The sequence below is a fragment of the Histoplasma capsulatum genome, genomic scaffold (assembly GCF_000149585.1).
Source record: "Histoplasma capsulatum NAm1 scaffold_5 genomic scaffold, whole genome shotgun sequence".
NCBI classification, from domain to species: Eukaryota; Fungi; Ascomycota; class Eurotiomycetes; order Onygenales; family Ajellomycetaceae; genus Histoplasma; species Histoplasma mississippiense.
The window spans coordinates 578,750-600,938 of NW_001813978.1; the positions used below are offsets into that span (position 1 = coordinate 578,750).

The window sequence follows — 22,189 nt, forward strand, 5'->3', positions numbered from 1 at the left end:
GTGCTTTGGTAAAGCCATGCCGCAGATTATGACGTGGGTGATCATGGTTGCATCAGTGGATGAACCGTCCTCTCACAGCTCACAGAACGACAGATTCGAGTGTCTGTTTCCAACCTGCGTCTCAGCGCCAACCATTCCTCATACGGCGGTATTGGGGGGTGGTTGACCGCTGTGGTCGGGTAACATCAGAAGTGGTGGATATAACTTTGTATGAACATGTACGGAGTGCAGTACGGAGTGCTGTACAGGACATACATCGGCCCACTGACGTCTGCTCGATGCGTAACTGCACGGATAGATAGAAGCCATGTAGCAATGAAGAGTCGAAACAGAACATTCTTCTCAGAGCAGGTCTACATTACTCGATGTGGTATGGGAAAAGAACAATAAGTTACTACTTTCTCCTGTTGAATATCCATATTGGTCCTTACGGGATGTCGTCTCTCTGCTGGCTGAGATCGCCATGCCATTTCCCTGCACGGAGAACACATTGCCGTTGACAATTTGTCCGGATGTAAATATATCTAGATCCTTCGTGGGAGATACATACAGGATGTAACGTGAAAACAAGCACCATGACCAGCGACATCGGGCCAAGGCGTTGCGGCAATACATCCGTGGTAACACCCCGTATTCCTCAATTACTTACCAAACCTCATCTCAGCCACTTTGGAGGCCGGACGGGCGAAGTTGCGACAAGACCACCAGCAGCGATCATTCTCACAACAATCACCGAGCGTGCTGGCAATTCTTTGCCCTCTTTTCCCCTTTTTCCTTTTCTTTTGCGCCCCCTCCCCCCGCAAACTCGAGGTCTAGTCTAGAAACTTTGCAGAAGTCCTTGCTCTGCACCCGGCAGGCTCGCCTTGCCCAGCAAAGCCCCACGTTCTCAATCGATGACTCGGCCGGTGCTGCACAACCAATATTTCAACAATTTATAGCGGGAGAAACGGGTTGCAAGACCACATTTCCTCCCGTCTCGCCGTCCTCGTCTTCGTTTCTTCACCGTTTCCCCCTCCGTCAACATCATCATCGACTTCGTTGACCCCGTCGTCGCCATGAAATTTCACCCTCCCGACCACCCACTAGTGACAGCATCCTCAAAGGAAACAGGGCGTTCGGCCATGTCATCGACGTCTGGGCAGGAACGAAAGCGTGTGGTCCATGCAGCAGCTTATCTGGCGGCTTTCTCGTCCAGATCAGATCTGTCAACTACCACGACCTCATCATCCACTGTATCGCCACAAGAAACCACCACCACTGTTGTCACCGCTGCTTCCTTAATCCCAGCCGAAAACCAACCTGCTAGCTCCACTGCTCAGTTCCATGACAAATCCAGTGTCGGCCTTGCCTCTCCTCCCTCCTTGGGCCTTGGGAAAATCACCGCACCGCAGAATGACTCTAGGGAGCCGTGGTTCTCCAAAGACACACCTCAGGAACTGTCGCTCCACGATCGTGTTGTTGGCGGGGGACTGCTGCGCGAATCGGTGTTTCCGTACTGGAAAAATGGCACACCCGGCGGCGGGTATGAGAATACGGACGAATTGCAAAAGCAGGATCCACTCGCGACTCAGATATGGAAGCTTTATAGCCGCACAAAGTCCCAATTGCCTAACCAGGAGCGCATGGAAAATCTGACCTGGCGCATGATGGCGATGAACTTGAGGAAGAAGAGGGAGCGTGATGAAGCAAATATGTCTGAAAAGACACGCAACTTGGACAACTCGAAACCTCTGCAGTATGTGTCGATACTGTTCTTCCCCAAACGTAGAAGAATATGCTTCCCTGCATGATTTTGTTTACTTTTGACTTATATTCCCACCCGCTTACATTTACTTCGTTAAAATGGTGCCGTCACTGACCATAGATGATAAAATAGAGAAGACAAACAGATATTAAAATCTGCTGCTGGCCCCAGTGGTATAGCGAGGCTTCGACAGTCCATCGATGGGAATTGCACTTTTGCTGAATCAGAACCAATGAATATTGACGATTTCACTGCGCCATCGCCCATAGATTCCGCCTCCGGTTTGTCTCCGCCCTCGCCTGCCGAGGCGGCGAGGTCAAGTCATGCAGTGGCATCCGCTATCCCGATCAAAACATGTAAATCCCAGCAAAGCCCTATGTCAGACAACCTCATACCTGCTTCATTTCCCCACCCACCTCAACATCATCGACGGAATGATGAATTTGGGTATGTGCAGCGCCGTGTTCGCAAAACTAGTGTTGACGAGAGAAATGTATGTACTCTCTTGAATAGCTCCGCTTGATTGCTTTTGAAATTATGTTTCCTGCTAACGTCTCTTTCGAAATCAGACACGGAAACGACCCGCTGAAGCATCTCCTCAGGTGCCTCCCATTACCGGTCTCATTATACCCCACGAACCGGATTTTGATGCTCATATGGCTGACTACACTCTCGATCAACATCACTCGGCCTATCCACTTAACTACCACACTTCTCCAGCCATCCCTTACAGCTTAGAAACATTTCAGCCTCGTGACAATTCGATTCTTCCCTCCACAAGTCCTTTCCAACAACATTACCCATTCTCCCCCTCTGACTCTCCATTGGTCGCTAGCGGGCCTTTCCAATCTGTTTATTCGCACACTCCAATGGGTTCGTCCCTCAACTCAACCGACTTCTATTCGCCACCGCAGTCTGGATATCAATCCACCGCCTCAACGCCGCAACCAGTCTTTGATAACGAACGTATGATGTATTTAGAGCAAAATCAGATCGACCTCAGGACAAACCATTCAATAACCAGCTTTCGCGGATCCTCAGCCTTTACTGGATCCTCGCAGTCTAACCATACCTATCACACTACTAATGAGTCTATTTTCAACGCAATTAGAACCTCTGACCACTCGAACCTTTCATCGCCAAGCTTCCCAATGCAGCACCAGCCTCTGGATCCTACAGGGGTCCTACCGAGTGGTGACTTCTCATCTGGTCCATTGGGGCAGCCTAGAAACTTAACAAGCGTCGTAAACATGTTTACATTTGGTGCGGACTCTGATAATGAGGAGGATGGGAATCCGTTCCCCGACCGATCCATGGCAATTCAGCCCGATTGTGGTGCTGTTGATGATACCGCCATTAATCCTAATAATTCGAGCTCGCAGTGGGAGTCGCCTATGACTAAACAGTTTAACTCCATGCCAAACAGCTTCCAAGGCCATAGAAAACATGTCACAATCGGGGGAACAGAGATTGCAGATTCCGAGCGCGACTGGGCCAGTGGAAGTTTGGCTCGCACTCACGGTTCTGCGGCCTCAGTGAGTGAAATCCGTAACAGAGACCATGATCCAAGAAGGCAAAAGATCCCTCGGACAATTTCAACTCCCAACACGGCGCAGCTCCTCCACCAAGGCATCAGCAGTCAACCCCATACTACTCCAAATTCTCCTCCAAGATCGGGATTCAGCAGCGCAGCCCCTTCGAGGCCTGCAAGCCCAGGGCCCATCAAACAGAATGAGCCGTCTGGTGTACCCACCACCTGTACGAACTGTTTCACGCAGACAACACCCTTATGGCGAAGAAACCCTGAAGGGCAGCCCTTGTGCAATGCTTGCGGTTTATTTCTAAAGCTACATGGTGTTGTCCGCCCATTGTCACTGAAAACAGATATCATAAAAAAGCGCAACCGAGGAAGCGGCAATAATCTCCCAGTTGGTGTTGCATCAGCGCGTTCCGCCAAAAAAGTGTCACGGAAGACCTCCGTACAACAAGCGCCGTCAGCAACGGCCATGCTCAGTAGAAGTCCTGGTGAATCGGATCACTCCCCTTCTACGGCAGCGCCTAATAATAGTGGTTTAACACCATCATGTGCTCCTTCAAGCTACTCGGGGTTGACGAAGACCGGTGTTGTGCCTATCGCTGCGGCACCTCCAAAGACGACGTCAACTTCGTTAGCTACCAGCCTCGCCCAGGTACGAGCACCCGTCCAGGTTACATCCAAGCGTACTCGCCGATTAGATAAAGCACCTGCTGGATTCCAGGGCCCCCAGGAGGCAGAAATGCGTAATGCGACAGACAGAGTTAGCAAACCTTTGACCTCATTAAGCAAACCGAAACCCGGTGCTCCGCTTGCGACCCAGCCACCAGCTGCTGCCAACCCCGCCCATCACAGTCTTGCTGCTGGTGCTCAACAAGGAGGGAGCCAGGAATGGGAATGGCTAACTATGAGTTTGTGAAAGGGCTCGTTTCCACCAAAACCACCGTCTCAGATTTTAAAATTTAGGTTTTCCACCTCGTTCCCAGAACGAATTTGGATACCTCTCACGTGAAACTTCTCGATTTTGTGAACCTTTTCTATATTTAGCTGGAAAGTCGTTCGATCGCGGGTGGCCTTCTCCGACTAGTTGGATTTTCATGGACATGTATTCTTTCCGCCATCACAGCAGACTCTGTTGTGAATATATGAATAAATTTAACTTTCTCGACGTTTCCTCGTGACTTGGGAGGGAGATCACTCTATTTTTACAGTAACTGTGTTGGATCGTGTTTGTCACGAACACTCCCGAGTGATGTCCCTGTGGCATTTGCTCCTTCTGCCTATCTTTATTCCAACTACCAATTCATGACGCATTTTACAAGAGCTTCCTCCTATCGGGATCCAAAAAACCTCTGCTGACCGAAGAAGCTATTTCCGACGTTAATTTGTTCCCCTCTTCACCTATCGGACAAGATCTTTCACTTCACCCGCCAATTAGTCAATCCGTCTATCTCAATGCCAACCCGTATTCTTACTGGGCGCGTCATCCTTCAATTTGGGCTCAATGTTCAGTGGGGGAAATCCTACCACCAGCGACTCAAGCTCCAAGTCCCTGAGGTTCATAGCTTCGAATTGACGGACCCAAAAACTCATTGCGGCCTTTGATTCGCCCTGATTCACCGTCCCAACTCTATTCATTGCCGTGAGCTCAACCGGTTTGTTTCTTTCCTCACTCGCCCACGTCCCATCACCGGCATAATGACATTTCTCCGTCATGAATTTTCAATTTTATTCAAAAATATTGTTGATTGATGTTATGATTTAATTCTTATTTTTTATTTATTTTGTTTTTTGGGGAGGCGGGGAGTGGGGGAGAGGGGTTTTGGGTTTTGCATAGTGACCGTTCCGTCTCATCTTTTTCACTTCCTTGCTATTTTACTCTCATCTTCATCTTCATTTTCATGTCTCATCACTTCCTTCCAACCCTCTTTTCCTTCATGTCCTATTTTGCCGAAGGTGGATTAATGTGATTTACTATATCTGATACCATCGCGTCTGTTTCCCACTTGCCCAACCAACCGTTTGCTTTTTATATTCGATATGTTTGTTTTCATTTTTTCTGTGCCTTTTGCCCATTCTTGCTACGTCTTAGGGCTTTCCATTTATACATACTCTCCTCCGCTTGTTTACCATATTCCTCATTAAATTTGTTCATTCCCCCTTCCTCTTATTCGTCCTTGTTTCTTCTTTCTCCCTTTTCATTTATTTTAACTTTTCAAAAAGCGCCCTTCCGTTTTCTTGTTTTTTGTTTTGTTGCCTTTGGTTGGGCAGTGGACAGAAGTGCGCATCTCCATTTTGGCTTTATGGTTTTGAATTTTAAATCTGCTTTTTAACTCTTTTTTATTTTTCAAGTCATTTCAATACACTATTCAGTGGGTGACTTTGAATTCCAATATTCATCTACGTTTATGCCTTTACTGAATGCTGCAAGAGTAGATAAATGTTTTGATTTATTTTTCTGTTGGTCTAGTCTCCCTCTGTTTCACTCATATTTCTTTTCTATATACTAAGTTTATCATGTGATTACATCTTTCCATCATCTATACGCTCTTTTACTTTCTTAAGGATTGCGTTTTCTTTTATTATTTGATGATATATGATGCATGGATGTGGCTCAAAGTTTTATCCTTTTTCTGTCCTCGTGGAATCTTCAATTATTTATATATATATCGCTCCTGATTTGTTACTATTTTCCAATTTGTCATATAGTTACAACCATGTCTTATATTGTTTTCAATGTTTTGAATTACTATTTCTCAAAACATTTTTCATAATATTTTCAAAGGATTGTGAGAGAAATTGTGGCAATAGTAATAAACAAACCCCACTTCTGATATAATAATGAGTAGTGAATGGGGGTGGTAAGAGGTGGTCTGTGTGTAGTGAGGATAGTGGTAGAACATTAACCTTAAAAAACCTTACTTGCACTGCGCCGCCTATTACAGCAACAATAAAGAATGAGTACTAGGATGTATAAATGTGCTGTACGTACACATTATACATATGTAGTCTAAAGTATGACTGACAGAGTGTTTCTAGTGTTCAAAGCTGTGATCCCACTTATATTTTTACTATACACACATCACCCACCTGCTACAACAGCCTGGTGGGTAGGTAGATGGAACTATTTTGCACATTTTATGGAAAATTGATGAATTGATCAATGGAATCATAATTTTTTATTGATAATCCAATAATGGGATGGTAATTTTATCATGAAGTTGGGTTGATCAACATGATGGGATGATGGAATGATGGGATGATGGGATGATGGGATGATGGGATGATGGGATGATGGGATGATGGGATGATGGTCAATGATAGCTTAGCTACATCAATAAGTGAAATCAAAAACAATAATGAGCAAAAAAGCAGGTGATGAAAGAAAACAAGGGAAGAGATTTGGTGAAAAAAAAAAAACCTAAAAAAAAAAAAAAAAAAAAAGTGTTTTGAATGTAAAGCTATGATGATGGGACAAAAATAGGCTGTTATTATTCTAAAAAAAAAAAAAAAAAAAAAAAAAAAAAAAAAATTGTTTATAATGGATTTTGTGTGCAGCGATAAAAACCAGCCCAGCCTTTTATATTCACGCTACACAACGAGTAGCGGAAAGGCGGAGAAAAATCGCTACTTTTTTCGCCATCCGTAAGTATAACGTTATGAGCGCGCCCGTTCTCTTTAGATATATATCTATCTACTAAGAATATGTCAATCTAAAAGGCTATGCAAAGAAAGATCAGAGAGGAAATACAAAGCAGTAATGAAGTTGTTTGATGGGGAGGGTGGTCCAATCAAAAAGGATGGGGCCAGCGAAGAAGTTAGCGGTAAGGGTTGGGAGGACGTGAGAAGGGAAGGGTGGTAAATCCTCTCTGTCAACATTGCTTCTCCAGGAGGCAATAAACGATACCATGCCAATATGAGGAATGTTATTTCCAATAGGGAATTGGATGCATGACGCTGTAGAGGAGAGGAGGAGTACGGAGAGGTATTTCCAGCTGGGTTCTGTAAAAGGTAACCGAGGCTTGACAACGCCATCAGAGTGGCAATTGGTGGAAGGGGGACGATTGATCGATTTCAAAAAGAAAAGAAAACGAGATAAAACGCCATAAAAACTAGAAAACGTCGAGGGGAATAGGGAACCAGCCAGAATAGTTTAGTGCCTCCCAACAAACCCACAGATAGAACCCAGATAGGCATGTATGTTAGAAGGAATGCCAGCCAGGACGGTGAAGATAGCGGGTAAGTAATGAATAGAATTGCTTCCTGGCTTCTGCGGAAAGTGGGCAGAAGCGTAAGGATATTGCAAACAAGGACATAGGGGTATGCAAGGACGTGAAAAAGTATTGCTCGGAAGGAGTATCTCGGGAGGCACCCGTGCCACACTGCTTTTGATTCGCGATTGCCATAAGAAGCAATGGAACCAAATTTAAAGTAAAAAATTAAACTCAAGTGTGAAAGATAAATGGTCCGAAAGGTCAATAATGTTCGTCATCAAGGCTGAAATTGCTGGAACCGAGTTGAAAGAGCTCACACATCGTAAAAATCGGCCAGTGAAGCAGATTGTAAAAGAGAAAAGAAATGTGGAGTCCACTGGGGAGATAAAAACCCTAATTGTGGAGATTCCCTCTTATCACTCGTCGATTGTACTAGCATCAAGGACCAGAAAAGCGACAATGGAAAGGACGGAACTTTTAACCACTACAGAGATAGAAATTTATATTCTGCTTCCCTTTCTCCGTAAGGGTATTCCTTTCTGCTGTGCCGGATACTGGAGTATTCCGGCGTATTCCAAAACCGATTATAGAAAGTGGAGACGTTAACAAAGTGGCGTGGTTTCGGCAAATTCAAGTATATACAGATATCAAGAGGAGGGAAAGAATCCCGTCTCCTCTCCCCGGATTTTGGCTAACCTGGGAAGCCATGCGGTCAATTTCATGACAATTAGTTTTGCAAGGTGAGAATCCGGTTCCTTTGAGATCTCCACGTCCGTCTTTTCGTACGATACCAGACAACGTTCTATTCAGGAAAGGCTCATGGATTGTGATAATCCTCCTGTTTCATTACTGGGTATTGCTGTGGGTCCGCTGGATACCATCCCCCCAACCCATCGGGAGATGATCCAATAACAGGTTGATTGAGGTTACCAGGCACAGTTGGTTGTCTTTGGTATGCGTCCCACGAGGCATAGGCTGCTGACGATTGCGTTTGGGTATAAGAAACAGGAACCGTCGACGATTGCAATTCTGACATTGAACTATTCGCTGGGTGGCCATACGTATCCACCGGAGCAGTCATTCGCCGTTTAAATTCCGGTGGCATTGGTTGCTGATACGGGTGTTGGTATTGTGCGAGATTTCCTGCGGCGAGAGTTGCTGATCTCGTCGGCTGCGTGCCCCAAACAGAGTTATCGGGCATGCCGAATGCTGTTGGGTCACCAGTGGATGGAAGAATACCGGGAGTGATGGGAGTTCCGGGAATGGATGGGTCTGTGGAAAGAGGTGCTACTGATGTTGGGGCATGATTCCAAAGAGTGGTCGTTGGGGTGGTCATTTGTGACTTCGCTATTACGCTGGGGAAGTTTTGATCAAAATACGACGCATTGTCCCACGCTTCAGGTTGGCCCAAAGGTTGAACAGTGGTTAACTCGTGTGAGCTTAGAGGACCTACCGAACAGTCAGTCACTGGTTTAACAAAGGCACCAAACGTGCGCGGACAAACCTGGACTGAAATTCGGCATGGGGTTCGTCGCGAAAGGTGCGGGCTCGAACGGGGAAATATCCTGTCCCGAGTTCATCGGCATTGGTGCGTACTGGAAGTACGAATCGCTCTGGTCCACTATTCCTCCACCCCCCAGCGCTGGCGGTGACGAAGTTATTGACGCTTCTGTTGATGTGGCCCCAGTTTTTGACCCTGAGCGAGACCGCTTTGTTTCCATGGGCGGTTGCTGATCCACCGGGAAAAAATGGCACTCTTTCTTCAACCGAATACAGTTTTCGCATCGCGTATCGTCGGAGGCAAGTAAGCATCGGATTTTCCTTTTCCTACAATGTACTGTACTCACACCGGTTAGAAACCCAGAATAAGGATCAAAATCAAGAGAGAGAAACAACAGGAAGCCGAGGAATGATGTCGACGTCTTAGTGCGCTTATAATCGAACCCTCCCAGATATATGCTGAACGAACGGCTTACCACATGCGACCGATGTTCTATGGTAGCCCAGTTTATTCCGCTTTTTGTCAGCGGCTGATCCCACGGCGGGATCCATGGTCAAGTCCTGACGGGTTTCTTTGAGTTGTTGATCGTTGGACATATCCATACATAGTTCTCCAGGTTGATGCGGCCCAGTTGTATCATGAATGTTGTAGTCCATCAATTCATTCCGGAAATTGTTGACGGACTGCGAACTCGATGGCTATATGCGATGAGGGAGAAAGGTATTTGAGTGCTGACTAGGGTCTAATGCCATCCCCAAGAAGTATAAAGCCCGCCTTTCTACGCGCCACAGGATGGCGCCACAGCGAGATTCTCAGGCAATGGCAATGCGCGACTGTGAGCAATGAATGCGTAAAATTCCCGATACATCTAAACACTATGGCGTCTTTACCCCGCGGATGATATAACGAGGTATGGGATGCTTGGAGAAGTTGTGGCGGGGATCGTGACAACAGGGCTTTCGAGATCACTCTAGGAGACAAGGATATCAACAGAGCACAGAAAAAAGAACAGATGGAAAATATATGATGTGAGATCCTTCGAGCAAATTGAGGGGAAGGTCAATGGGATCCAGGAGCATACGAAGTAAAAACCTCATCAAGAGCGAGCAAGGTAAGAATTCAGCGAAGCTAATCGAGGGGTGAAACACCCAGGACTTTTCTGCTTGTGCATAAAAGAGGAGCTACCACGTTAAGAACCAAACTTAAGTCCGCAGCCAGAGAAGAAGAGATGGGGTCAATTCTCAAGCCACCGGTAGGAGTATCCACGAAGCTGTTCTGCTGCGGATAACCAACTCCCCACAAAAAGTTGTGAAACCGGGCACTACCTACAAGCAAAGCCAGCTAACGGCAAGAGTACCAAGGAGAGAGACGAACAAGAATTGTAGTGAATTATATAATACACTACGAGACATGGAATACTCACTGAGATGAAAAGAGCATTCTTTGCTCTCCTTTCCTCCTTTTTTTCCCCCCGTTTCCTATTCCCTCCTTTTATCTCCTTTCTTCTGTATCCTCGTTGATTCTTCGAATCTCAAACGGACGAAGTCATTGATCCAGGAGGTCTAGCCAACTTAATGAGAAAGAGGGGGAAGGCCGATCACCAATCTTGCAGATTTTATTTGCAGGAGTGGAGATGCTTGGATAGCCCCAAAATGGTAAGATAGTTGTGGACAGCTGTTGAGGCGCCAGAGAACTTTCGTGGAAATAGCAGTGGTCCTGGGTTAAAGTGTCCGATTCGTCAGCGGGAGAGAAGGACACTCTCGATCCTGAGAATGCTTCCACGAGAAATCGTAGGCAAAAGAATAGACGGGTTTTGTACTCTGTACCGTTATGCAAGCGATTGGGGATTTTCCTCTTTAAATTTCAATAAAAAACGACACCTGATGGCGTTGTCGTATTTGACAGGTGCCCGGTCCAAACGCAGGAACCTGGTCGATTACGACGATTCGGTACCCTAGCCAGCGCAAGTCCAAACAACCTGTGCAATTAATTCCTGCTCTTGAATCACTTGTTGCTTTGGTGGAGTAGGGCGGTGGTGAGCAAGGGTTGGGCAAATCCACCAGCGCGTGGGTTGATGGGCTCCTAAGCTGGGTCAGACACAGTTCGCTGTAGGAGCCTAGCAACAGCTGCCTTCCGGTCCAAAAGCATCAGAACAGCCGTTATTGGGGAGAAGCGGCAGATGGATCATGCTGGAAGGCTGGGAGGTGGCTGTGGAGGTGGTTATTTCGATGTCGGAGCAGCGCGTCTCCATTATTGTTCCCGCAACTCATAGCATGGATTCGACTAATTTCTCAGTCAAGCGAAATTGCGTGTTAGTAAAATTTTGAAATTCCGGAAAACAGATCTCATATGACAATCAAACTCAATCCATGACCACAAAGTTGGATACGGGCCAATTGCTGACCGCGCGCGCGTTGCCGACGTCCTATCAGACTTTGGACGTCCATGGTGGAACTGGATGTACCCATGTTACAAGACCAGAACGCACCAAGTGCAAAAATCACAAGCGCCCGAAGCGTGGTGGACCCGCCAGTGGCATGCCTAGGGAAGTTATTTTGCTTGAGCATTTGGCCCAGAGCAAGATATGGCAAAGTGCAAAAAGTCCGCTGGCGATTTGTGAAACAAAATTTGCAACACTGCACCAATCACTTGCCCCGCTGTCATCACTACGATGCCGTTATGCACGGAGGTTGCGGAGTGCGGATATCAAGGACCTCCTCACATCCCCAAAATGGAGATATATAACGTGCATCTGTTGCTCCGGCTTCCACTAAAAGACGATCCAAGACGCTGGCCTTCCCCCGAAAAGATGGCTTCGTCCATACGTCAAATGCCAGTGACTCTGGAACAGACTTAGCCGGATGATCGACTCAAGCAAGCCAATTCGATTCGCTTCCAACAAACTGTCTCCATTGTTATCATCCATTCCTAGCATAGCGCGCACACAATTCGCAGGGTTTTTAAGGGCAGATTTGTTTTAGGACGGGTTCCGCTCATCGAAACAGGCGACAAATTTGGCCCAACCCACGGCTCCAAGAAATTCACCGATAACGGGGCTTCACTGAGTCGTAAACCTATTAAAATGGCCCTTGCATGACCACATGCTTGAGAACTGGAGCTACGCGATACGTGTTGCAAATATTTTGATATTCTTGCAACTCTTTCTAATACATTCTTCGCGGACATACATGGCTTCAGCCCACGGCCAATGGATCGCGGAATGGTGTCGACCAGGGATTAACTTCATTTGAGGATATACTGCTCACATTCACAGCAAGTTGGCAACATTCCATCATATCCTAGAGTCCCTGGTAGAACTTTAGCGTCAAGCCACAAACTCCAACCCCCAAGTTGGGGAATTCGCACGCCCCAAAACTTTAGGAAAATTGGCCAATTAGGCGCGATACTCACTCCAGTCTGGAGAGGAAAAATGCACAGCAAAGAGATACACTTTACAGAGTACCCTCCACCTGAGGGTGATGTGAAGAAAGGGGTGGACGAAGCCAACAGTCCCAAGTCCAGCTAACCGTTCTTTGGTATTCACGTCAAAGGAAAACCCCGATTGGAAAAATTCCAAAATACGTTCATGACGAGGTATTTTGACCCAGCTCATTGCTTTTTCTTTTCAATCCAACGCATTATTTAGTAGCGCGGATTCACCAACGGCTCGATTCCTGACATGAAAGTTTATGTTTTCATGGGCTGGACGAGAATTCCATTCTACTCTACAGAATATATAGTTTAATGACTTCCTATCATCCTGTGTCTGCTCCAACAGGAGAAATTCCGAAAGACAACAGGTTACGACCAGTCTATTGTTATGTGGCTATGGCCGAACAGCAACCAAAAAAGGTCGTTGGGCAGGGGCTTGACCGCCATGCCAACCTCCGCACACCATCCATGGATGTTGAAGGTTTAATTAAGGATCAGAGCCTTGCTTTAGTCGCATGCAATGTCCTTCTCCACCAGTTTGAGGCATGGGGCACTGTATCCACCCTGCTGGCAACGTAAGCCAAAGAAAGCCAAAACCGCGCTAAAAGCAAACGAAAGCAGCTCCAGCCTCAGTGATGGAGCTCCTGAATCTGGCGCTTTGTGTTCTGTTCCTGCTTCATTTTTGTGAACAGAAATCATATTATAATTGTTCAATTGTTATCCAACATACTCCGTACTCCGTACTCGTGAAAGAAAGGAGACCGAGCATATCCCGAACTCTGTTTTTAAAACATACCTTTGGCGCCAATCAAGGATAACTAACATTGGCCAAAGCTGGAATGAAAAACAAAAATATTTATACATTTCACAGAAGAAAATATTAGGGAGCCGGGTATTTTTGCCAGCATCCGACAATATCATGGACGACGGCACATTCCGAACCAGCGCAGTCGTGCGCCAACGAGAGCTGCTTTCTAGAATTCCTTGCAGAAGGTACAGTAGATATACATATCGGGAAAGTTGTTAAATCTCCGGCGAACCGTCGCTAACGTCAATCCCGACATTTATAGAATCCGAAAGATACACATACATGCCAACCGCAGCATTCCGCCCCTAGCTATCTGCACCCAGTTGAGAAATCGAGACAATTATTTGTGCCTTTGGCAGAACCTCAGCATATGTCTGCATAACAATGGACTGGGGTTTTGCTTCCAATGACCATGGCGAAACGGATGAATCCGTATCGTTCAACATTTATCGACCTACGGCATGCAAATGGAAAGGCCAGAGCGTCATTTGGGAATTATGTTATAATCAAAACAAAGGCCTCCCGCTGACTGCACCTATATTTTCATACCATTCTATCCATCTGCACACTTACCATGATATCACATTAACTAGCAAGCAACCAACTCTAGAAAATCTCATGTCAATTTACCCATAAGTAGTGTATAATTCACTATCAACGACGCAAATGCCTATCCCAAATAAAATGCATCAGACCAAAGAATACACCAATTACCAGGACATTCCTTTTGGTAACAAGGCTTGACTGGTACCTTTGCAGAACAATGCCTCGATGTTTCTAGTGGGCTAAAGCAAGATGGAAGTATCTTTTGGAGAAGAATCACCATAGTTTGGTGACCTAGGATGGACGACTCGGGATAACTCGCTCAATAGCGTACATTATCATGTTGAAACTTTTCACAAGAGCGGCCGTGGTATATCTCATGATTTCTCATCGCAAAATACACATTTCACTCTTACCCCTAAGTGTGCTCTGGTCTTTTAATTCTATTGTGGTACCATCCCAGTTCAATTTGAAAGCCTACATTTTGCCCGTGGCCCAATCGAACGCTCCATGGATTTTCTATCCTGACTACATTTTACCCTCAGCAGAAAGGATATGGCGATACATCATTCGATAATCCTGAACTAGCCATACAGGGCAACGTACAACATGCACCATGCAGCCTTCCAAGTTTTGCGAGACGCGGAGCAAGCAAGAAGAAAGCAGACTCGGCCTCATGCAAGAGACCTCCACCCCCGGTAGAAAAACGTTGAACCCTGCCCTGAGGGAGTAACCGGCTGTTGGGTTGGCTAACAAGGCCATGTAACTGGCTTGTTCAAGCAAGCCAGTGATATGTTACTTGAGCATGGAAAACGCCTACTGGCCGCACAGGACAGGGGGAGCAGACAATTTAAAAATCATTGAGCATGATTTCTGAGGGGTTTGATTTGAATTGTGAATTGTCCAGGTATTGACTATCTGAGGTACTTTTCACAGAAAACCCCTGCGCAATCAGAGTACCTGTGCTCTTGGAGGCCCTACAGTGGGGAAATGCATTTAATGTCCTTGTTGTATTTCTTGGCTGATTGATGGGTAGATCTTATCTGTCGCCGAAGTTCAAGCCAGAGTCCTCCTTTTAATTTTCCAAGCTACGAGATAGCCATTTAGATGTCTGCCGGGATTGAAATGAGTGACAACATCGACCCCGAGCAACAGCTAAAACCCTGTGGGAAAGCTTAGGACGATATTGATTTGCAGTCATCAGTACCCTTGCCATTTGCTCTGTTCAACTACTTTGTTTTTTTTTTTTTCTCTATTTATTTTTTCTTGTTGGGAGGAGAGGATAGATATGTCTAGCTTATCTGCAGTAGCTGGGTACAGTACATATCCATCAGTCACAGTCCTGCAACTTTAACAGGATCGCAAGTCCAGTTTTCCAATTTAACTTATTTCTGTTTTCTGCAGCTCAGGAAGCTCGAAATTGAGGTCATCCACTCGTATTCAATTGTCCTCTTAGCTCCGAAGAGGAGGGCAGAATAACATACAAACGTTGTCCGAAAAATGAGAAGTTATGACCATTACATTACGTTTTAACAGGGGTTTTCGGACCTTTCGACAAAAATCCGCCGAATCATAGCTATTCCACTTAAGAATCAAAAATGAAGCAAAATCTCACAACAATAGAATAGGGAGAAAGTAAATCTGGGGAGCAAAAAGCGAAAATCGAGTAAGTGGAACAGAAGAAGCAAAAGAACCAAATTAAAATATAAAAACAGGTGCTGGAAGTCAAAATTTCAATACGACGGGAAAATCCATTTCTTTTAACATACGCAGAACTGGTTTCTCCTTACATTTCCATTTCGTTACTTTGTTATACCCTCTAACCGGAATCTAGATATCGAAAACCAGGTAGAAAAAGGAATTTAGGGTTAGGGTTAATATTTTTAGATCTTAGATGTCGAGTTGGTTCTGTGGACCAAAAAAATGACGTTTTGAATTAGCTGTTATATCACTTTTCCAATAGCTTTTTCATTCAATATTATTCTTTCTCCCGTCCCCACCCCAATTTTTTTGCGTTCGAATTATGGGGGTGATATTATTGGCATTCCTCCCGCTTTTCAGGGTGAAAGAAACAAATATTGTCTAAAAAATTCAGCTATTGTTCAAAACCAGGTAACCTACATATGCTCATTAAGGAAGCCCAGCACCGTCTTATATCCGTTTTCATACTCCTTGCGAACCTCTTGGTTCTCCAAATCCCCTCTCGCCGCCATCCAGCCGTGGATTTGCTTATCCCACGTCTTGACATACTTGGAAACCTTCAAGTTATCCTCAAAGGCCTTGACCTCGTTGACGTCCTCGTCCATGGATGCCAACAGTGCCATTGGGATAGTGACATTGGGAGCATCTTTTGCGTCAAGCATAGCGGGGTGGCATTGGACAGCCACTTTAAAAAGTGTACCTTGCGTCGAAGCCAGAGTGACAATCTTCCCACCCCAACAGTATCCAAGGATAGCCCATGCTTTGAATTTCCCTCCCTTGGCAAGTTTGTTGGCTTCTTCGATAACGCCTGGGATTCTTGAGAGTGTCCCTGGTACGGCGGCTTTAGTTTTGAAGAAATTGGCCAAGTTCTTCTTGTGTTCTTCTGTGGTGGGTGGATACCAAGATATATCTGCTGGGCTGCCGTCGAAGAAATCAGCCATGAAAATGCGGTACTTGCGGTTCGGGTCAGAGGTAGCCAATATATCGGCGCCCTGGATAGTTTGTGGGAAGAAGCCGAAGATATCTAGGGAGTTCGAGGCCGTTAATTTGGGGGAAGGGTGGGATTGCGGTTCATGCCGGGGTTTTAATTACCGAAAATAACACAGATGGCCTCTGTGGCATCTTCTGGGCCAGTGACATCTGTGACCACACTATCAATATGAAGATTGAATGAGAGTGGGGGACTCAGGCTGGTCCACAGGAAGATATAGGTTCTCGCAAAACAAGACACTTACATGTTTTCATGCCATTCAAGGTGATATACTTGCCCTTCTCCTCATACCCTTTCGAGACAACGGGAGGAATGCTATAGATCACCAACGTAGTCAGCCAACTTATATACGCAAATCCAACGGATACGTGTTATCGACTTACTTCGAGCAGCAGGCCTTGCTATATTGCGACATATCGGCGGCGCAATGGTAAAATCGAGCTCCACTTAGTGGAGTGTAAGATGAATTGGACTTGGGTAATCGTGGTTGAGCTCTGGGTAAAGGAATCCGGAAGAGAGTCAGGAATGGCTGTGGCCTCATGAAAAAGGTGAATAAGTAACTGGTAAAGCGCAAAAATAAAAAGGGGTTTTCGCGTTTGCCTGTGTTCGGTGGTATTAGATGTCGATGTTTTGATAGTTCCAATGTTGACGTTCCTTACTAAGTGGGGTGGACAACCGGTTGCGTCATAGTGACCTCGGGAAATTTGTTCCCCCGCCTCCGCCGAAGCCGGTGAGAGAACTTCTGCTTACAGCGCACAAGCTAAGGGTCCCCCCTCAATGCCACCAAACCCGAAGGTTCCCTCTTAAATTGTCTCCCAAACCAGAGCCTGCTGCTGTGTGCTACTTGTGTGTGCGCCTCCTCGCAGTGGACCGTGCTACGACCATGCCCAAGTCTTCGGCATGACCTCCGTGCTGTTTGACTCCGAGAACTGGTGGTTTTTCATTCCGCTGGCGCGCAAGTATTATCCCGTTAAATAAATCCGTACATTCAAATTTATACAGAAGCCTCCAGCAGGCTGCCTGAAGTAGCCCACCTTTTGTTGCTAAGCGCCGTTCAGCGACTCCTTCTGTCCGCCAGCAAGCTCGAATCATGGATGATGAAATGCGGCTCTAGACCCAAAAGCTATGTTCTCTATTTAAAAGCATGTGAATTTGCCATCAGCTGAGCCCATAACTTATATATGGGGAGTGAAATGTATGCGGCCCTTGTTGATATCTTCCGTCGCTGGAATTGAAACAACATTGTGCTTTCCCGTCCTCAAATCCCACAAATCCTCGAACCTACATGAATCGCTAATTTCATTAGCTAGACAATGAAAATACCTGCAACGGGATTCATAATATTAGGCCACTGGTGGATTGATGGTTATCATCATCGCCCAAATTTTCATCCGATAAAATTGTTATGATAGCAAATCCAATAGAATCCCCAAGGGTGTTGCTCGGATATACATTTCTATATGCTTGGCAGGGTGGTCCGATGGACTGTAGTCAAACGCCAAGACCACCAGCTGTAAGAGAGACCTTTGCAATATCTCAGCCTCATTCATGTCCATTACCTCGTCAGGTCAATGTCAACAATGACTAGACCAAGATCATTGACCATCTCGAGCATATTTTGTGATTCTTTATAATATACAAAGGATGGATCTGCCAATTCGACATCCTAATCCCACGGATTGACAACTCACAGCTGCAATGAATTCCGTTACCTGGTTACTTGTCTGTGCTGTGACAAGAAAAGGGCTTCTTAGACAGAATAGTTCCACCTCATACTCTCCAGCTTATTCCAAAGTTTAGGAATAGCTCCCATTTCAACATTTGCTAGCGGTGATTGCTGTCTTGCCCTGAATGATCAACTTTTCCTGGCGGGTTTCGACTATCAAAGGCCTGTCAAACTTTCAGGTAGAGCTTCGTGTCTTGAAATATTTCTGCCATATCTCTTACTCCACCACCAAAATTTGGGAATATTAGGCCTAGGATAGCTTTTGAGGTTAGTCCTTCTTTTTAGTTTTCATGCTAATCCATACCATCATCTGTTGATTTTGTGCCAGTGATTGATGGATGAGGCTTTTAGATATGCTTATGAGCTAAATATGATCTCAATTCGGATATGCTAGTCAATTCATGACTAGACTCCTCTGGTTGGAGATTGATCCGCTGCGATCGCTGCTCCTTCTCGCGCCGAAACGGAAGCGTGGCTCAATGTGAAGCTAGGCTGCCGGATAATGTTATCTTTAACCACCTTAGATGGATCCGAACCAGGGTTTGTTCCACCAAAGATTTATGAGCAGGGTGAGTTGGGGTTGTTTCACCTCACCAAGGACACAAGACCGCGGCAGTGGCTTGTTTGTTGTTGAATCACATTTTGTAATCACAGAATCTCGAATACTCCTATGTTCTAACCGCTTTGGCGCTTTTGAAGAAAATATAGTACCGCAGGTCTCTCTTTGTCTCTCTCGATATAAATACTTCAAATATGTTCACTGACTTCTCATCAAGACCAATAAAGATGAAAATCGTGTGCAACACAAACTCTATACTTGATTTCCTCAACGCGCCCGCTCAGTGCATTTGCGAGGATGCACTGTCCGAACCGCTTGTTTCAACCAAGATGTCACTATTTAAACCGCAGCAGCCAAGGGTGTGCAGGTGATCACAAATCTTGCGCAGGGTCATGTTGGGAGTATCCTTTCCCTCAATGGAGCAGGTGACGGTTGGATCCGCTGATGGGATTGTCGTATTCAAGTCCTTCGACGTTGCTTGCGTTAAGTCAATGTTGTATATCAAACGTTGGGCTGGATTACAACGAGGCACATCGTCTGTGAGTTGATGTCTTTCATGATCGCTTTTTTTTTTTTTTTTTTTTTTTTTCTTTTCGTTCAGCGATGCTAATGAGGGGGCAAATATTCCAGACGAGTAGATGAGAAATTGAATTGTCCATATTAACAGTTGATCTCTACAAGGTTGGAATCTAGTTGGCACATACAGCTGGCCAGAGGGAACTCAAAATCCCCATCATATTTTGTGAGTAATCCTTTCTCGAAATACTTACTCTGATGTGGACGACTAGTTGGCCAAATCGAAAATGATATCCTCATATCAATATTCCCTTAGTTGGAGCGTTAATGGGTGTTTTGGTTAATGTAATCTGTACCTCTCTCCCTCATCCCTGAGCTATCTCAGACACTTCAGGCCATGCGTACTATCCACCAGCGAATGTATCTGATGGGAAAATTGTGTGATCCAATCGTGGCAACGTCCAATGTCGTTTTGATGGTATGCAGATGTTGTTAGACAAATATTTCAATGTTTTGTATCCATTGATGAACGCGAGGGTTAAGTTGCTTGTGGATTGTCAGGTTCATGATGACGCTGAGTATACTGATTGTTCTTTCTAAACCCTATTGCGTCTACTTTGCTCGCCTTTCTAATATTTTACTAGATACAGATTAGAATGTTACTATATTTTCTATATATTAGCTAATTCTTCAAACATTTAAAGATAGAGTGATAAGTTTTAAATCGTTTGCTTTTGAATCTCAGAGAGGCTATCATGAAAATTTCCTCCTGGGCTACTGTCTTACACCTCCGAGTTGAGGGAAAACGCTAATATTAAACCGGGTGATCCCTAACAAAACATCATGACTAACCCCCAAGTTCCAGAGCTCCATCTCTCCTCCTTCAGCTCTACCCAGATGTAGAATGGCTGGCTGGCGACAAAGCGTCCATCACCAACAATGCCTCTAACGGCTGTACTTAAGAGATACAAACGATCCTAATGGGTGCTTTTCCTCGAAGTATTCTCCGTCACCCACGATTTCAGTTAGATGTGCTATCCTTGGCTACTGTGCACCAGCTCCATCGGATGGATTTAAAATCACTTGGGACTGGGCTGCCCTGTTGACTCTTAGGCATCCGGGAACAAAAGAGAAAGGCCGAGGAAGCTAGTGTGCCTTGTTGGAGCTATGGTGGGTATGGATAGACACCCAGCGGGGGTTGGCATTTCTTCAGAGATGTGAGGGCATTTCTGCATGTTTCATTATTTGCGCAGCTGACGGTGAATGGCAGCAACAATATGAGTTGACATTATACCCCCAGTGTACACAAAATGACGCATGGAAAAACTGTCTGGTCATTCCCCTTGGGACAGACTTGCATCTAGGAATGGAAGGACATCAGAATGCCAAGTACCTATTTCAGTGGGAAATCTCAAAGGGCGCTGTCTTTCCAGTGAAGAGTTTGACCACATTGCGGCTGAATACCTTTAGTTCTCTTCAAGAGATAATTGGGATCTTTGTTGGCTCCTATGATTAAATGGAAATCCACGTCAGATGCTCCCCTGCTCTCTAGGTTCTAGGTTCTGAAGTCGCGTTCAAGTCATTTTTAGAAACCTGTCACCAATGATGCGGAAACACGAGCATGTGGCTTCTCAACCCAGACGAGATTGCCTAATAAGGTATTTCGATTAGGCCTACATCTCGACCTCACTGGCAAAGTCTGCCATCAGATCTTCACGAATTAAGGACCGCGAGTTGGCACAACAATCACACTTTAAGTTGGGGGTGGGGGATGGAAGCCTATTCGGCCAAGGACACAGATATCGGCCCAGAGTTCTGTTGTCATTTCGGATGGTACTTGCTTCTCCAAAGCATTATGCGATTGCATTTTCTCCATGTCTCATCTGCACATAACTGTGATCACTTGATTGATGAGTGAGAAAACAAAGGGGGAACAGGGAATGAAAATGAAAATCCCATAGCTTGTCGACGAGAGCTGAATATGGGACTGCTGAGCCTCAATCCCTAAGAGGAAAAGAAAGGCGAGATATGAATGGGAAAGGTTTTCATGCCGCCATTCGAATTGCCGAGAGAGCTCGGCATCGCTGAAAAGGACACGATACCAGTCGCAACGCATATGGATTAAGAATACCGGCAGCGGTGAGACAACGACAAGCCACAAACTTTGACCAGGTCTTGCATGCCCCTGAGGCTGAGTATTGAGACTCCACGCTGCCGGCCAGGTCCCGACCTTGGCAGTGGTCAACCTCAAGAAAAGTTGCAGAAAGGCTGACAGGAGGGAACATGTGAAAGACGCCTGATATCAAACCGAAAAAACTTCGGCGTGGGGGTCCTCTCTGAGGAGCACCTACGCTGGGCAGAAACAAGCCTCAACGATCTGTGGTTAAATTTAGCAGTGCGGAGGCCAATCGTTCGAGTGGCTAGCGACTCCCCAGGATGCGGTTCAGATCATCAGGGGCGCTGGAGGAATACGAGAAGTTAAAGCAAAAGGACCAGATGAGGGAATGTTGAGGAACGCGCGCGAAAAGCAGACATCACCGTACGCTATGTCGTACAGTTGATGGCTTTGCCATTTCATGGAAGAAGGCTTGTGCCACAACAGGTACGGGCTGTATCGGTGGACGATTCAAGACGAACTACCCACATACTTCTCGTAGATCTGGATAGCATCTTGCGGCGCCCGTCAAAATGGCATAAATGGCGGAAAGGAACGGAAGGCTTCTAGTTTCTTCAGGCGGAGGGAAGGCTTTTGGCCAACGGACAACATCTACTGATCCAATCAAATCTCGACTTGAGAAGTAGGGGCTGGAATTCAACACGTGGGATGGCAGCACAAAGCAGTCAAAGGTGGTTTGGTCATTGCCAACAGGCGCACAGGGAAAACAAAGCTGAATGTTTCGCCAAACAATACTCTTAGAAA

At 45.8% G+C, this 22,189-nt stretch overlaps 6 protein-coding genes across 6 annotated transcripts; 3 read left to right on the forward strand and 3 right to left on the reverse strand.

The window, feature by feature from the left end:
• Nucleotides 1–1,055: 1,055 nt before the first annotated feature.
• Nucleotides 1,056–4,197, forward strand: HCAG_05031 (hypothetical protein; the record flags this gene model as incomplete). The annotated part of the gene is made up of 6 exons (XM_001539514.1): nucleotides 1,056–1,735; nucleotides 1,877–2,237; nucleotides 2,314–2,617; nucleotides 2,726–3,279; nucleotides 3,813–3,933; nucleotides 3,980–4,197. The coding sequence occupies 6 exons, from the start codon at nucleotides 1,056–1,058 to the stop codon at nucleotides 4,195–4,197; spliced, it is 2,238 nt and encodes a 745-aa protein (XP_001539564.1).
• Nucleotides 4,198–4,593: 396 nt separating this feature from the next.
• On the reverse strand, nucleotides 4,594–4,994 carry HCAG_05032 (predicted protein; the record flags this gene model as incomplete). Its single annotated transcript, XM_001539515.1, has 2 exons — nucleotides 4,594–4,679; nucleotides 4,754–4,994. 2 exons carry the CDS (start codon nucleotides 4,992–4,994, stop codon nucleotides 4,594–4,596), a joined length of 327 nt encoding a protein of 108 aa, XP_001539565.1.
• Nucleotides 4,995–6,474: 1,480 nt separating this feature from the next.
• Nucleotides 6,475–7,140, forward strand: HCAG_05033 (predicted protein; the record flags this gene model as incomplete). The annotated part of the gene is made up of 3 exons (XM_001539516.1): nucleotides 6,475–6,482; nucleotides 6,837–6,923; nucleotides 6,999–7,140. The coding sequence occupies 3 exons, from the start codon at nucleotides 6,475–6,477 to the stop codon at nucleotides 7,138–7,140; spliced, it is 237 nt and encodes a 78-aa protein (XP_001539566.1).
• Nucleotides 7,141–8,309: 1,169 nt separating this feature from the next.
• On the reverse strand, nucleotides 8,310–9,544 carry HCAG_05034 (predicted protein; the record flags this gene model as incomplete). Its single annotated transcript, XM_001539517.1, has 3 exons — nucleotides 8,310–8,941; nucleotides 8,997–9,319; nucleotides 9,462–9,544. The coding sequence occupies 3 exons, from the start codon at nucleotides 9,542–9,544 to the stop codon at nucleotides 8,310–8,312; spliced, it is 1,038 nt and encodes a 345-aa protein (XP_001539567.1).
• Nucleotides 9,545–11,179: 1,635 nt separating this feature from the next.
• Nucleotides 11,180–11,767, forward strand: HCAG_05035 (predicted protein; the record flags this gene model as incomplete). Its single annotated transcript, XM_001539518.1, has 2 exons — nucleotides 11,180–11,209; nucleotides 11,426–11,767. The coding sequence occupies 2 exons, from the start codon at nucleotides 11,180–11,182 to the stop codon at nucleotides 11,765–11,767; spliced, it is 372 nt and encodes a 123-aa protein (XP_001539568.1).
• A 3,892-nt stretch (nucleotides 11,768–15,659) lies between these two features.
• HCAG_05036 (conserved hypothetical protein) lies at nucleotides 15,660–16,883 on the reverse strand (the record flags this gene model as incomplete). The annotated part of the gene is made up of 5 exons (XM_001539519.1): nucleotides 15,660–15,684; nucleotides 15,898–16,501; nucleotides 16,570–16,617; nucleotides 16,713–16,783; nucleotides 16,852–16,883. The coding sequence occupies 5 exons, from the start codon at nucleotides 16,881–16,883 to the stop codon at nucleotides 15,660–15,662; spliced, it is 780 nt and encodes a 259-aa protein (XP_001539569.1).
• Between the last annotated feature and the right edge of the window lie 5,306 nt (nucleotides 16,884–22,189).